The sequence below is a fragment of the Boleophthalmus pectinirostris genome, unplaced genomic scaffold (assembly GCF_026225935.1).
Source record: "Boleophthalmus pectinirostris isolate CB_2022bp ecotype Guang Dong unplaced genomic scaffold, ASM2622593v1 HiC_scaffold_20, whole genome shotgun sequence".
Taxonomy (NCBI): Eukaryota; Metazoa; Chordata; class Actinopteri; order Gobiiformes; family Gobiidae; genus Boleophthalmus; species Boleophthalmus pectinirostris.
Genome location: NW_026571153.1, coordinates 13,543,763 through 13,560,964, shown reverse-complemented (window position 1 = coordinate 13,560,964; position 17,202 = coordinate 13,543,763). Strand labels below are relative to the sequence as shown.

At 37.4% G+C, this 17,202-nt stretch overlaps 1 protein-coding gene across 1 annotated transcript in view; it reads left to right on the top strand.

Annotated features, from left to right (window-relative positions):
* The window catches only part of LOC110159331 (adhesion G protein-coupled receptor L3-like), a 400,279-nt gene that overhangs the window by 251,273 nt on the left and 131,804 nt on the right, over positions 1-17,202 (top strand). The window contains exons 6-7 of the mRNA XM_055156115.1: positions 830-844; positions 3,470-4,270. Coding sequence (XP_055012090.1) covers positions 830-844; positions 3,470-4,270 — 816 coding nt within the window. The remainder of the gene's footprint in view (positions 1-829; positions 845-3,469; positions 4,271-17,202) is intronic.

Here is a 17,202-nt window from a genome sequence, read left to right as displayed (position 1 = left end):
TCGAGAGATCAGGAAAAATACCATGACTGATGTGAAGGGTCTGTCCACATCTGTCTCTGGAAATATAAAATGTATTTATAAGATGCAAAAAAAAAATACTGAAATTTAGTATTGTAGCGTTTGAGCATATTTCAATGGTAAGTACTCGGTTCTGACTTAATGTTTATACAATAACACGCTGTAATTGAAATGCATTTATGTCATGTTAAATTTTGGGCCAGAATCTGTTTTTTATTATTATTAATTATCTTTAAAGGTCCTATATTACGCAAAATTTACTCTTGTGAGCTTTAAGACATGGTATAATGCTGTTACCTCCTCAAAAACATACCCAGAGTTGTGTTTTATTCACATGTTTGAGTCATCTTTTAGTATTAGGGTTGAAATTATCCAAATGACTGTTTGGAGTTTACATCACAAGGTGGATCAGAGCGTTTTCTGTTTGAGAGAAGAACTCTAACTCCTAAATATGCAGGATGTGTGTGTTAAACATGTATGAACGAAACAAAACAGAGGTATGTTTTTGATGAGGAAACAACATTATAACGTAGATTAGATAATAGCGTAATATGGGACCTTTAAGTTGGGTAACAGTGCATGTAAAATGTCTTTACTTTTGTCCAATTTGTTTAATGTACAGAATTGTGTGTGTAATGCTTATGTTTTCTTCACAGACTCTTTCCTGACTTTCGATTGTGTAATTTTTACTAACTCCACTGTTCTACTGATTGTAATGCACAAGACTTTCCCTCCCAAAATAATGTACTAATACTTTATTTTTTTTTATTTTGTCTGTCTTTCTCTCTCTCCTCCATGCATAAAAATGTAGAAGTGGAACAAAAAGGTAACTAAATACAGACAACTTTCCTTATCATCTGATTTCCCATACTAGTCATTTTTGGTGTCGGGACATAGCTTTTTTTAGCTGGTTACATGCCTTTCAAGGGGAAAACACAATTTCAATTTACTATAATGAAAAGCAGCAGCGTACCGAATTATGTCACATTTAATTTCATATTAACCAATAAAGAAGATGTATCTATTAACATTGAGAGGTAATTCTTAAAGGGAAGGTCATTACTACCCTGCTCTCATGGCCCTTCCTAACCTCAGGATGTCTCCCATTGCCTTTAATAACCCAAGATTATTCCAGCCTGCTTTATCAGCTGCATAATATTAAAGTGGAGGGCTATATGGTATGATCAATAGCCTGTCCAATAAGCTGTCAGCATTTTTGATTATGGCTCTAACATGTTGATGGATATAACCTTCAGGGACTCACAAGTCAATACTGTAGACAGCTCGTAGCCGCCATATTCTTCCTTATCAGCGCCGCATGATTGTGCACTACATATGCCAATGCCCCGGCCCCTAAGACAGGGTTATGGGGGATCCAATCACAAAACTATTATTATGGAGCCAACAAATGTATGTCTCAAGAAACACATTACTGTAGTGCAATAAATGACAGAACTTATGGCTTTTCCGTTAACATTTAGTTAGTGTTTTAATGGTATTACACGCTCTTCTTTACCATTGAGGAAAAAATGCAGATGTGTACTAAACATTATAGTAGTATTAAATGTCCACCATCTGCTAGTCTCCATAGAGATGTAAGTGCCGGACAGTTGCACTGGACACCATTTATCTTTTATAGTACAAGCACTTTACGCCATCAGGTCAAGTTTCAGATCAAATGTGTGAAGAGGCAAATGTACTAACATTATAAATGCATTTTCTAGTTGCATATACTTTCCACAAAAAAAGCTGCAGTACTCGCAGTAGTAGTAGTAGTAGTAGTGCAGCTGTAAAAAATGGCTTACAAATTACATACCTTTATGGCGATAGAAAGGATAGAAGCTTCCTGAAATGGTTCAGCTGCTGCAGTAACAGTTTCTACAAAACTTCCCCATGAAAGCCATGATTGCTTTTGTATCATTACTTTAAACTGTCATTCACTCCACTCATCTTGTGCCTCGATTCACAGACGCCATATTTTTACAATCTTCTTTTTGCACAGAGCCGGTGAAAAGCTTACCTCCTCTGACCTCGAGCACTCCTTTCTACCTTTCCAACCCTTTTAGCATTTAGTAGAGCAACCGCAGTGATGTGTACTATGTCAATGGTACGCTGTCTGACTTAGCTTTACACCCGTAGGTAGACAACATGTTTAATCTTCGGAATTACGAATGTGAAGGAACTCTCTGGTTTGGCTGTCTCTTGCTTTCCCTCCTCCACCTCCTCCAAGAGTATAGCTTTTAGCTCGAGACAGATCTGTCAGTGTATTGCCAAGCTCTGGGGCTATTTCACCAAAAGGAGCATTCAAACAACATACAAAGTAAATGTTAGATAAGTCAGGGCCCTATGTCAAATGCTAATAAAACAAAATGGGATGACTCACAAATGCCTTAAAAACATGTTTTCATATTTACAGTAGATTATAGTGAGATCATCTTAAAGGTCGAGGGAACATCACTTGCTTCTCTCCATGGAGATTACTTTGCGTAGAGTATAGTATTAAAGTTATCTTTTTTAAATTGAGGGATTGGCCTCTCCACAGATCTGACTTGGCTCACTTGCCTCCCTAAAGATAAATATGTTGCACAGTGTTGCATTAGACTTTTCAAGCAATGCAATAACATCTCCATAGAAAAGATAGCAGCTAAGTTGGACATACATGCACAGCTGATTAAATAAGGCTTGTATGTTTTGTATTTACATTGTAATCTACCATGCAATTTTGCTCCAGTCCAAGAAAATTCATAATGAGGCTAAATTAGCTTGCAAAATGGTCAACTGATATTGACCTGCTGCAGCTGCACTGCCTTGGCTGAGCCTTATCAGATTTTAGCACAAACCAGTTCAAGTATAATTAGTTTATTGTGCGCAGTATTGTAAATCATGCTGCAGACTTCGAATGTCATGTGGATGCAATAATGGACAGACGACCATTCTAATGATTGTGTAATCTCTTAATCAGGGTTTTTTGTTTTGTCTTTGCGTTGTGCCAAGACCAATAATTACAGCCTAGTCATTTATCAAATGGTTTAGGATCATTGGGTTCAAAATGCATATCTTAAAACCTGTTTTCAAGTATTTGTCTTTGTTGCTGTTGTCACTAGATGTTTCAGACATTTTGTGCTATATTGAATCGTTTTGTACATCATTTATGACCTTTCATTTCAATCTGTTCATCTTTCCATGCAAGTGACTTGGGAAGTTAATTGCTTTTGGGGTCAAGGCTCTAAGTGAATTAAAAGAAACTCTAAAAACTAAATTGCAATAGGTGATTAACTGTGGCACTACACTTAATACTTCTTATTACTTTTCATCCCACGTCCTTGCATGATCAACTATTCACCAGTTACTGTATCACTAAAACATACAAAATTGAAGTTGAAATTGTCCTTGCTATCCTTACCTGCCAATGTAACTCTGTACTTGTTTTTTCCCCTTTTTGGCTCCTCAGTTTTCCTGTGCCCAGGGCTCCTCCGAAGGGTCTACCAGAGCGAGCACCTCTTCGAATCGGACCACCAGTCTGGAGCCTGGTGCAAAGACCCTCTCCAAGCATCTGACAAGATCTACTACATGCCCTGGACACCCTACCGTACCGACACACTAACCGAATACTCCTCCAAGGAAGATTTCATCGCCGGACGACCGACTACAACCTACAAACTCCCCCATCGCGTGGATGGAACGGGATTTGTGGTCTACGATGGTGCGCTTTTCTTCAACAAGGAGCGCACTCGCAATATTGTCAAGTTCGACCTACGGACTCGCATTAAAAGTGGGGAGGCTATAATCGCGAACGCCAACTATCACGACACCTCTCCGTATCGCTGGGGCGGAAAATCGGATATTGACTTAGCTGTAGACGAGAATGGACTTTGGGTGATTTACGCGACTGAACAGAACAATGGACGTATAGTGATCAGCCAGTTAAACCCTTACACATTACGAGTTGAAGGCACATGGGACACTGCCTACGATAAGCGTTCAGCCTCCAACGCATTTATGATCTGTGGGATTCTCTATGTGGTGAAATCCGTATATGAGGATGATGACAATGAAGCAACAGGGAATAAGATTGACTATATCTACAACACTGAGCTGAGTAAAGATGGCTATCTGGATATTCCGTTCCCCAATTCCTACCAGTACATTGCCGCAGTGGATTACAATCCCAGGGACAATCTGCTTTACGTGTGGAACAACTACCATGTGGTGAAGTACTCGCTAGACTTTGGAGCACTGGACAACAGACTAGGTAAGGACAATCTCTCATACACTTGTGCCATGATATAAAACTGCTTATTCTATTCGATTAACATATTTAGAATAGTTTGGTCCCTATTTCTCAAAGGATTACAAAGGACTTCTATTAGCATTTAGGAGATTTCAAAGGGCAGCACACATTAATTTGAACCAAACTTTTTTGGGTTAGTATCTCTTGAAAGTAGTCCATGGTATTATTAGTGCTAAAACGTGTTTGAGAAAGCTGGTCTATGCAGTTTTGACACCATCACTGCAGTTTTAAAGCTAAAGCTACTTGCAGAACCAAGATGTCAGCCCATTCGCACCAAACTTTTCATTCTTAGTATCTGTCGAAAGAAGTCCATAGAGGAATCGTAATACCACTTTTAAAATATGTTTGAGACAGCTGGTCTATGTAGTTTTGAAGCTCAAACTAGTTAGACAGGACTTAAAACATTTTAGTTTGTTGTGAATATGAATTATTCAGCAATTTATATTTGGCAGAGTGGAAATGTTTTATATAAAGGAAGACTATTCTTAACATATATCCCACATTTCCCACTTGGCTAAAACAACACATTTAGTTAGTGTGGACACTGTGTTAATTGGCTTTAAGGAACATGTGTTAATTTTGTCCCATACAATTATCATGTTGAAACTGAACCAAGATGGTGTCAGTTCCGTTGTCCATGGAAGAAATGGTGGTAATAGTACTACAAATGCACTTCACAAAACTGGTTAATGTAGTTCTGATGCAACCACTGTAGCTTTGAATGGGGATGTAATGATATCCAGATCTCTTGGTACAATATTTTCACGATATCCATCTCACGGTACGATATTTACTGCAATATTTTACAGAGGTTAACCAAATTGTGAATGTTACTTTTCCCTTTTAAAATGCATTGACAAGACTATTGTTATACCATAATCCAAAGAATCAAAACTATAAAAGTCCTTATTTATTTCTTCAAATAGTCTGAAACAAAGGATCATGGTCTATGTAGTTCCTTTTTTAGTCACTGTTGTTATTATTGTGAGAACTTTTTGACGATAAGACATCATGTTATTGTTACATGAAGCTAAAACTAGTTATATTAGACAGACATCTTAGTTTATTGTGTATTTGAATTATTCACATTTATTTTTGGCAGATTAGCGTTGGTTTATACAACTTTAAAGTCACAGATAGAACTATTCTTAACATGTATCCCACATTTCTTTCTTGGCTAAAACAACACATTTAGTTAGAGTGGGCTTTGTGTTAATTGGCTATAAGGAACATGTGTTAATTTGATCCTGTATGATTAGCATAATGAAACAAAACACAAAAGACGGTGTCATTCCAAGTTGTATTTTTGTACAATGAAAAAAACACAGACAAAAAGTTCCCTGCTCCCATCTTTGCACTCTTTGCCCACTTATAAATGGGTGCTTGTTGGGAGACTTGGAACAAAAAGAAGCTGTTTTGACACACACAGGTAATTTTTTACGCTATCTCATCAACAGCTCCAGTCAAAAATGTCACAAGTTATTTGACTGTGAACTGAAGTCCGTACCTCAGCTTACAACTGGGAATGTTTTTTTTTTTTTTTTCCCTTGCTTTCCGCTTGCCATTTAATTCATTTTGCCTGCTTGACTACTCGCTGCATCTTCAGTGAACCATCCTTTTATATATATTCATTTATTCAGCAAAGAGTGAGTTTCCGATGATGTGCCGTTAACCACAATATAATCCATTGCAGCTAACGAGACGGAGGAGGTTTTGTTATGTGCGTTTTGTGTAACATTATTATCCATCATTTCTGAGACACCATGTACAGTAACATTCACATGCAAATGCTTATTCTAAACACTACGCCTTTAAAAGATATATTTGGCTTCTGCTCTGAACAGGCTGCCCTCCAAAGAATAACCAAGGACTGTGCCTCTTGAATATAGATAGTAAAATGTTACATTAAGTGGATGGATGAAGTCAAAGCACAAATAAAAATGTCAGATAAACAGACTGATAAGAAATGAAAGGGAGACAGAATGGACTCCCGAGCAATAAAGCATTTAGTTTGATAAAGTCAAGAGGAAGCAAGACTGCCTGCAGCTGCTGTGTGGTTAACTGTTAGGATTTCACACAATATTGTCTCACAAGGGGTTTAATTTTGAAGATGGCTGCGTCTTTACACCGAAATTGTTTGAATCAGCATCGCCGTCAACCACTTCACTCCGCATAAATTAAGTGATTTTGAAATTTGTTTTCAGTGGGTTTTCATTTCTTTAGGCGTAAACTGTTTTCAGAGATGTTAAATTGAATGTTTATTGCAAGTCACTATGCGCTGTTGCAGGAAAGGTAGTTGAGATTGTAGGAATTATGGAGAGGACAAAGTGTTCTTCGCTTTGCAGTTGAGTAATGAATTTATTTTAAACATGCAAACTATAAAACAACAATCATGTCACACATAATGACAATCAAAAAGAGAGCTATTATACAAAGACCACAGAGCTGTAAGTTTACATATCAGTCTTTCCTAATTAGAATTGAAAACTTTGAGTTTCCTGTTGTTAAGTTAGTTTATCAAATACACAAAACTATTAAAGGTGCATTCTATAACTTTTCTGGTGGAGGGTCGGCCGTTTGCTTTTCTCTATGTAGATGTTATTGCTTTGAGTGTTGGAGACGTGTGGAGGTCACTGGTGCTAGGCTAGTGCATGTCAATGGCCATAGTTATCCTGCCACTAAAAACTGTCTCACCCACTCCACAAAACACCCGAAGCAAATCGCCAGACTGTCGATGTGAATGTCTGTGTCAATAGAATAATTTTAGATGTGAAACCAGCCTTGCATTTGAAGGATTTATGTCTGAGCAGCAGCAGCAAGTTGTACTTCCTGATGGAAAGCTTGGCAGTGGCGGACTGATATATGAGAAAATAGTCCCTTAGCATGCAATGATTCATGAGATGCAAGGTTAGTTTTATTTCAAACATTATTCTATCAACACAGACATTTACATCAGCAGTCTGGCATAATAATAGTTTTACGTCAGGTGTTTTGTGGAGTAGGTAAGACTGTTTTTAGTGGCAGGATAACTATGGCCATTGACATGCACTAGCCTAGCACCAGCGACCTCTGCAAATACAAGGACTGGATGGAATATTTTAAAAACTGCCTCTAGTCCTCTCCAACACTCTGGCTCACTAGGAAATGAAGCCCTATGTCCAAAATTCTGAACTGTCCCTTTAACAGTATAGCATTAAACCTTTCTATCATCATGGAGACCAAACCAGGCCAAATTACTGAGCAGATCTGTGGAGAGGCAACCCCGCTCACAGTCAGAATGCCTGTTTTTGAAGGTATTTTTAAGCACTAAAACCACCTGTAATTGAATAAATGTAAGGCAGATCTATTTAATGTCATTTTGTGGAACATTTGAAGCAGAGCAATGACATATTCAGAAACAAGCAGGTGATGGACCCCAGGCAAAAAGTCACAAGAGAAAGAAAGAACATTGGAATTAGCGCTTTCCACTATTTTCACAAATCATCAGTGTAATTTCTTGATATTTCTTCTTAAATGTTATTGTCTTTGAACATTGTTTCAAACCTAAACTGTAGTTCCGAATCCTCCAAATGTTTTGTCGTAAAGGGTAAATGCTCATTTAGATGAGTCACAGTCCTTTAACGTCACAAGTTTATATTTATATTCCATCACTGAGGCCAGAATTATTGCATTTGTTCCTATTTTGCAATATTATCTAGTCAAATAAGGACATTTTTAGCTTTCTGTGTGTCCCCAGGCTTCCCAGGCAATATCTTCTTCCTGTGCCCATTAGCAAGCAACTCTTTCTTCTATCCCTGCAGTAACAAGTGAATAAAGACATCACCAGCATCAAATATTCCAAGATGGCGCCCAAACCCATGCCTGATGCAAAGATTTCATTTCACACTCCTTGATTTTTGGGGCTTAAATGTAAAGTGACAAAACCACATTTCATTTGCGATCAAACAGAGCCAGCGTGGCGTCGTTGGTTGTATTTCTACACTAACACAAACTCGTTCCCACTGGCTCTTCCACTCGCCTGGGCTGACACGACCGGCTGTACCAATGGAGCATGGGAAATGGGCAATGGAGCAGTAGAAACAGAGGCACGTACCAGCAGCTGTGGCCCATGCAACTCAGTCTGCTTCACCTCGAATTGCATAAGACGACTTTCACTAGAGCGTATGTGGGTTTGTAGATGGGGTTCTTTCATTTCCGGTTTGTAAAGCAGGGAGCTATAATGTTATAATGCTGTTTTCTCTTCAAAAACATAGCTGTAGTTGTGTGTTGTTTCACTCACATGTTTGAATAATCCTGATTTATTACTCTGTCAACATCTCCAAAGCTCTAAATTCAGCTCTAAATTCCAATTTGTAATGTCATGTAGTGGTAGTTTTCAAGTAAGCAGCTACCTTTTCAGAAGAAACTGGCAATTCCAGGGCTGAAATCATCCAAATGATTCTAGTGAAAGGGCATGAAGTTTAAAAAGATCATTTGTTTCATCAGATTTTGAATTTTAAATACCACCGAATATTCGCACTTTTAAATTTTTTTACTCTGAAAAAACATGCTTAATTGTTTGTAGTCTGAATTTTAGTTGCTGAAATGCTGAAAGTGTACATTTTCAAAGTGTATAAAACTCAATATAAAAATAAATCAACTTTTAAATTTTCAGCACAAGTATTTTCAAGCTCTCAAATTCAACAGTCAAAATTCAGAGTGTAAAATTTGTAGTGAAAAACTGTTTCCTATTGGCCGTTCTCATTTGTGGGCGGGGTTTGAGGTTTGGATGAGGCTAATTCTGACCAATCGGATCGCTTCACTGCAACATTTCTTATTTGTTACTAAGTTAGATAGGCTCACTTTGGATCGACTGCTTCTGCCTTGGCATTTTGGAACGTTCCTGTGATTTATTTATTTGTTTTTTTTTTTCACTGCACATTTTACACTCTTGAGTTTTAACTGATGAATTTAGGGGCTTGAAAATATTTGTGCTGAATATTTAAAAGGTGAAATTTTTATTCTGAATTTTAAACCTATTGAAGTATACTTAACATTTCAGCAACTAAAATTCTGAATTCAAACATCTTTTTTCATCCAAAGTGAGAAATCCGACGGCATTCAAAATTCAAAATCTGATGAATCAAATTATCTTCCATAAAAAACACACTTGACGTCACAAGATTGAACAGAGTGTTTTTCATTTGAGAGAAGAACTCAGCTTAAATATGCAGCATTTATGTGTTAAACATGCGTGAATGGAAAAAAAACAAAACTTCGGGTATGTTTTTGATGAGGAAACATTATCATGGATCAGAAAACAGCATAATACAAGCCCCTTAATATAAAAATGTATTATCCAAGGCAAATTGGTGAGTCTCAATTGCCTATGAAGACCATTATTTTTATTGTATGACCACAGTAAAGCGGTAAGAATATAGTCTGATTTATAATGAAAAAAATAGACGGTGGGCTGTAGTTTGACATTAAAGATGTATTGAAAAAATACAATTGTAGTATATTTTGTGCATTGTGTAAAATAAAAATTTAAAGGCTATGAAAAAAGACTTGAAAGAGAAAGAAAGGCAGTGGTTTAGAACATTCTGAATTACCATAGTATTGTTCGAACGTCATTATCGAAATAATCAAAAAAGTATTGTTACTGAGTCATTTTTGTCAAGATTACCCACCTCTAGTTGTTTTTAAATCACATGTATCATATAGATATAGAACATATAGACCAGATATGTCAGACTCAGGCCTGGGGCAAAAATTTGGGCCGCCATATATTTATATTTGGCCCACCCAGGACCCAAAATTTGTTATTATTTTATATTATGCTTGTTCTGTATTCAATGTTTAAGCAAAACTATTATTATTAGGGATGTAACAATAACCAAAATATCGTGATATCATATCGTCAAAGTTCTCACAATAATATCATGGATCATCACAATATATCAAATTACAAGTCTCTTTGCTTAAATTAAGAGTTATGGTGCAGACAAAGAGAACTACATAGACCATGATCCTTTGCTCCATTTTGGTGTATACTACAAGAAGAAATAACAGTTCAAAGCACTTTTAAGTCTTACTTCTTTGGATTAAATCTTGTCAAGGCATTTTAAGAGGAAAAAGTAGCATATTAACAGTTTTGTTAGTCTCCACAAAATATTGTAATAAATATCTTACCGTGAGATGTAGATCGTGAAAATATTGTACTGAGACATTTGGATATTTTTACATCCCTAATCATGAGCCTCCCCACCATATCATGAGCTTTTCTACGATATCGCAATAAATATCATACTGTGAGTTTCAAACTGTGACAATATCGTATCATGAGACTTGGATATCGTTACTCCCCTATTCATTAAACATTTATTTTAGTAAGAAAAGGTTTAACATTACATATGTCAAAAGAAGAGAAAACATGCAGATGTTGTTGAAATTTTTCAATAAATATTTAATTTGGCCCACGACTTAGTCCCAGTTTTTAAGTTTGGCCCTCTGTGAATTTGAGTTTGACACTCCTGATATAGACACACATTCTGTTTACACCAGATGCCCTTTCTGACTCAACCTCGCCCTCGTACCTGCCCCAATGAGTGAACTTGCCACCTCTCTTTTCTCTGTTCTGCAGTTTTTGCTGTGGTCTCAGATGATCTCAGCTAAAAAAAAAAAGCAGTATTTTATTTCCAAGGACAAAATGAGCAATGGCCAGGAGTGCTTTTATGACAACTCCATTGATAATTAAATCCAATGAATTGATAATAAACACAACGCCAGAGCAGCCACTATTGCCCATATAAAAGCCCTCTCGCAAGTATCTCTCCCTTTTGATGATTAGATCTGGGTGCAAAATGAGCAAGGACATCTGTGTCGCAATACATCCAATTTGAATCAAACAATGAGGTCCTGCCAAACTGACAAATACGGCAAGAAGAATGGGCCAAAAGTATTAAACTGTACAGCTTTGTCACAGCTGTTAATGAGAATGATGCAAATAAATGTACATACAGACTGCGTGCCCTCTGGAGGATTCTGCGCGGAGAGGTGGTGAATGTCAATGTCTCCGTGACCTACTTCTTCAAATCTAACCAATCAAAGGCTTTTGTTGTCGTGGCGTGGCTCTGATGTTGTCTGGAAGTGCAAACTTTACTGATTTATTCATAGGACGCAAAGCACAAGCAGCTTTCATTCATGGGGTTGCGTCATCCGTTTTGTGAGATATTTGGAGGGAGAATACTTCGACTAAGCTCATTAAGCGAACAGCGTGTGGAGGAATAGTTCTAGTTTGTCAGCTCTACTCTTTCTAACTTCAACAGTGATGCCAGCCTTCATATTCTGTTCAAAGCAACAAGGATTTCCCAAAGATTGTCAGAAAGTGCATAATTGTCACTTGAGTTTATAAAAGAAAAAAAATAGCATTAGAAAAAAACGTTTCCTTTTCTGTGATATTTGTAATCTTTTTTTTTTTTTTTTCCAGGTTAGAGCATAATTATAAAAAAAAAAGCCTAAAAGCTTCAACAAAAAGGTACAAAAAGGTAGACAATAGACAAAAAAACAAACAAAAAACATATTTTCAGACACTATTTCAACATTACAAAAATCTTTGGCCCAGTGCTTTGAATCAACTTAATTTTTGTAACAATCTTTTTTTTTTTTTTAAGACAATACAGTCTGACGAGATATTTTATATTCAGTTTAATATATTTGACCTTTTGACTTGTAGTTTGTAGAAAGCCCTATATAGTGCCTAATTTTATAATCACCACCTCCAAGATACTCCAAGATCACAGTGAAGAGAGAGAGATAAAAAGGTCATCATGTTGTATCTTGTAAAAATCCCCAATTAGGCTATTCGTGTGCTTCAGCTTCCAGTCATGGGTGACATTTTGGGGACTTTCCATTGTTCAAAAGATCAGTAATAAATATATGTTTGTTTGTTTTTTCATTCTGGAACCCATGGATAGGCTTTTCAAATCGCACACATGGCAAAACTTGACATAATCAGAAAAAAAAGATTGTCAACAAAAAAGAATAACAATTTGAACAAAAAGGTATATGTAAAGATAGATAATGGACAAAAACATAATAATAATATATCAGATTTTCAGACACTATTGCAGCATTACAAAAATGTTTGGCCCAGTTCTTTGAATTAACTTAATTCTTGAAGCATTTTTTTTTGTCTGACAAGCTATTTTATATTCAGTTTAATATATTTGACCTTTAGGCCTGTAGTGTGTAGAAAACCCTATAGTACGCCTATATTGTGTCTAATTTTATAATCACCACCTCCAAGATTCTTTGTCCTGTTGGCATCACAGTGAAGAGAGCAGGATAAAAAGGTCACCATGTAGTATCTTGTAAAAATTCCCAACTAGACTATTCATGTTTTTCAAATCCGTGTATCATTAGTTTGTTTTTGAAAATAAAACCAAAAATAAGAAAATGAAAAAAAACAACTATTCATTATTTGTCTCCAAAACCAAAATGAAAAAACGTGGACTGATTTGTTTTTTCAGTTTTTGATTTTGTGTTTAAATTAATCGAAAAAAATGGATAATGGCCGTTTCGCATTTCCGTGACTTAAACTGCGATGAAGGACTTCTGCGCAGCATACGGACTGAACCAGGACTAAACCAGATCTAAATCAGGACTAAACCGGTCTGGTCCCGGTCTCAGTGCTGGTCTCAGTCCTGATCTGGTCCTGATCTGGTCCTGGTCTGGTCCTAGTCTGTTCCCGGTCTCACTCCTGGTGTCAGTCCTGATTCATTCCTGGTTTAGCCCTGGTTTAGTCCTGGGATCAGGCCTGATTCAGTCTGTATGCGGCTCAAAAGTCCAGCATTGTGGTTTAAGTCACATAAACGGCCATTATCCGCTTTTTACCATTATTCATTTAAACACAAAATCGAAAACTGAATCTGTTATCCGTTTTTTTCATTTTGGTTTTAGAGACAAATAATGACGAAAATTGTGTTTTGTTTGTTTTTGTTTTTTTTGTTTTTTTTTTTCGTTTTCTTATTTTTGGTTTTATTTTGAAAAACAAATGAACAAATGATGCACAGATTCCAGTCATGGGCGACATTTTGGGGACTTTCCATTGTTCAAAAGATCAGCAATAAGTATCTGTATATACTGTATTTCTTATCTTTCTTGAAACCCATGGATAGGCTTTTGAAATTTCACACATCTCATGGCAAAACTTGACATAATTTGAATTTTTTAAAATCACATTGTCCAGGACTGTTGACAAAAGTTTAAATAGTTTCCCTTTAGAGACATGCCCGTAGTCCATAAAGCATGGCCCTGATCTGATGTCTCAATTACCCACCCTGTGTAGCATGACTGTCCCTCTCAGTGTTCTCTCACATGGCCTCGTGCCTCCTGTACAGTGCGTGCCACAGCGGGTGTCATGGATACATAGGCTGTCTGTCTCTCCTGTTATTTTGCCACATGTTGCCATCTGGCCCCGGCACTGTGCCAAATCCGCCCTGGCACAGAGGAAGCCCACATACGCCGCGGGGCCGACCTCCGTGCAGAAATGGCTTTGGACGCGCGATCTTGGTCTTGGCTCCAGTTGGAAGAGCCTGACACATGCTAAATTGATTAAGAATTTTTAAGCAGTAAATGCAGTCTGGCAGAGGCAGTGGAGATAATGTGAGCTTTTAAAGGACCACTTTCATTTCTGTCTCTTTATGAAGTCAGTGCCCTGGAGTGTCATTATAGCCATTTTAGTCTGGATCACTTATTATTGGACAATACTGTGGATTTAAATTCAGGGCATACACAAATGTTGTTGTGAAGGCTTGGAAATATGCACACGATTGTTTATGAATTGATTTGTACATTGTAGGACTGGGCTAGCCTGATTCATCAGCTGGTTTCACTTTGTGGAAACCGTCTGACCTTGCAGTGTTAGGATTCGTTTGCTCGACGGTAAGCGGATACTTTTTTATTTATTTAACCATTCGCTGCTATTTGGACGTGACGTATGTAATGCGCCAAATCCGGTCAGAAGAAGGGCAATAACGTCTTTCCCCTTGATAAAATTCACCAAACATTCTCTTTGTTTTGGTTTTAAATCTTCGATCTCGGGAATCGTTGCCAACACAGAATGTATATGTCCGTCTCTCTCGCTGATTGGCTGGTGCCCGGACTTGCACTTCCGGGGTTCTTGCAAACCGTCTAGCGTATTCCGATTCCTGACCTAGTCACTGGAGAGAAATTAAATTGAACGGAGGCACTAGGTGGCACCAGCCTGGCTAGGACTGGGCTTGAAACTGGGCAAAAAACAAAATCAAAATTAATCACAATGTCTTCCTTCGTGTCGATCAATCGAACCAAAGTTTTCCTGGATAAAAACACATTTGGACTTTTTAATTTGTTGAACATAAACAAGACAGACTTCAGAATCAATGTTATGAAAAAAAATCCCCTAAAGTCTTAACAGCTTGCAGCCAAAACTATTAGTGGATTGGCTGTATACTTCTCAATTAGATCCAAGCTGATCATTGACAATTTGAAACTTCTGGATCTTGATTTGAGTAATATTATACTTACAGCACTAGTACCCTGTGTTTGGTTTGAGGTCTTTATTTTCTGCTACACTTTTGCCAGTCTGACTCAAGGCAACTGTGGCAAGCAGAAAAAGACAAATCAATATACTGAAATTTCCTGAAATCCTTGGCTGGTTTGTTTTGGAAAATGAAAAAAATATAGATGAATATGTCTTTGCTGCCTCGAATTATTGAATCACCAAAATATATTCAGTTTGTCATGTTGTATTGATTTATCTTTTGTCCCTAGAGCTACTTGTGTAAAGTGTGAAAATCTGTCATTACATCTATTTCTGTCTTGATTGCACATTTTAGAGAATATTTTAGTTGGAAATGTAAATTTTGCATGCAGAATGGAGCACTTTTTGATGTCGGTACTCAGAAATGTAGGCTACATGCTCATTTGGCACCATGCACTTATCACACGTCTAGTGCACCTCCAGTAGAAGGCCAATTTTACTCCAAGTGTAAGGATTTCGGATTATAGTTTTTTGAAGTCATTTTCCAACACACACATAAAGGGACCTGCAAACGCACAACTCCTCACACACTCCTTTAATGTCGACGCACAATGGGGCTCTGTTTAGTAATGCAGCTTTAGAGTTGTAGCAGAGAGACAGGAAAGGCTTTGTTGGTGATTTTTGATTAGAATGTACAAACACCACCTTGACAGTGCAAGAAATATTGAATTAATTCATGATTAACTTTGTCACTGAGATACATTTTTTATGTGTTTATTCTTTGTCTGTTTGTTTAGTAATGGGGGGTTGAGGTAATAAAGAAATTAACCCTGAACTTCTATGTGAGCTTCCCATTTTTTGGCCATTTTGAGGAGATTTCACCATTAAAAAGATGGAATAATTTGTTTAAAATTGTTCAATGCTATGGAAAATAGAGACAAATATATTGGTTGCCCGATACGTTGGGCTGATATTCGGACTTTTTAACATCTCAGCCATCAGCCTTAAATATCCTAGCCTGATTCATCAACCAGTTTCACTTCGTAGAAACCGTCTGACCTCACAGTGTTAGAATTCGTTCCCTCAACGGTAGTCGGGTACTTTTTTCATTTAACCAATCGCTGCTATTTCGTAGTCACGTATGTAATGCGCCGCTAACGGGGCTAACTGGTATATTAAGCTTTTCCCAAACCCCATAGAAAGTAGGGCAATAACGTCTTTCCCCTTGATAAAATTCACCAAACATTCTCTTTGTTCTGGCTTTAAATCTTCGATCTTGGGAATTGTTGACACTGAATATATGGCTCTTCGCTGATTGGCTGGTGCCCGAACTTGCACTTTCCGGGGTTTTTGCGAACTGTCTATTGTATTTTGATTCCTGACCTAATCGCTTCAGAAAAATGAAATTGAGTGGAGGCACTAGGTGGCGCCAGCCTGGCTATAAATCTCCAGCACAGCCTGATATTTTGTTTTGGTCGGCCTGCTGCCTGAAAAATACACACTAAGGTTTAGTTTAGCACTTTAATATGAGGTACTGGTACAAACAGGGTTGTGGGTGAATTTGTAGTGAATTTAAATGTCATAATTTGAGAAAAAATAATCAAAATCAACCTTGCATATTGTCCCAAAAATATTAGTAGAGCTTATTGGCCTTCAGTTGCTTTGGATTCTAAACAATCGTATCAGCGTTGGCCATGGAAAAAAAAAACATATCAGTCATTCTCTAATGTCAAGAATTCTAATGCAAGATCATAACTTAGAAGGTTTTCATTATCAAATATGTGTTTGGATTATTATGTTTTATCTTGTATCAGTTTGTCTTTAGTTTAAATACACAATAGCATTTCATTACCCATGACTTCTCCCAAGCCTTTCTTAAAAAAAAAAAAAACATTTTACCCGATACTACATAAACTAGAATCATTTCAAATCTCCATAGTCAACCATCATCTTAATGTGACAGACACCCTCCCTTAATTTCCCATGTTGCTCGCCCACTCGTTGCAGCTTGTATCTCATGACTACTAAAAAGGACATTAAATATAGTCCGATTTTTCATGCTAGCTTCTCTGCCTATATTCGTGTCCATGTCAGGATTGATGGATAGGGCCAGGCTCTTAATTGAGGGATTGCCTGCCACGTCTCTCACTACACAGGTGATCTGTGTATGATTTCTGGATCAAGGTAGAGCCGGAGAAAGGATCATGATGGATGGGCAGTCGGCAGATTTTTCCAGATGGGAATCATGTGATGTATAAGGAGGAAGTGTGCGCGCTGATTGAATAAACATGACACAGAACCTGTGATCGGGTTTGAAACATGAGCGGGCCAGTGGAAATTTGACAAAGTCTTCATTTAGATTCTGCATCAGAGTCAGAAAAAGTCATGA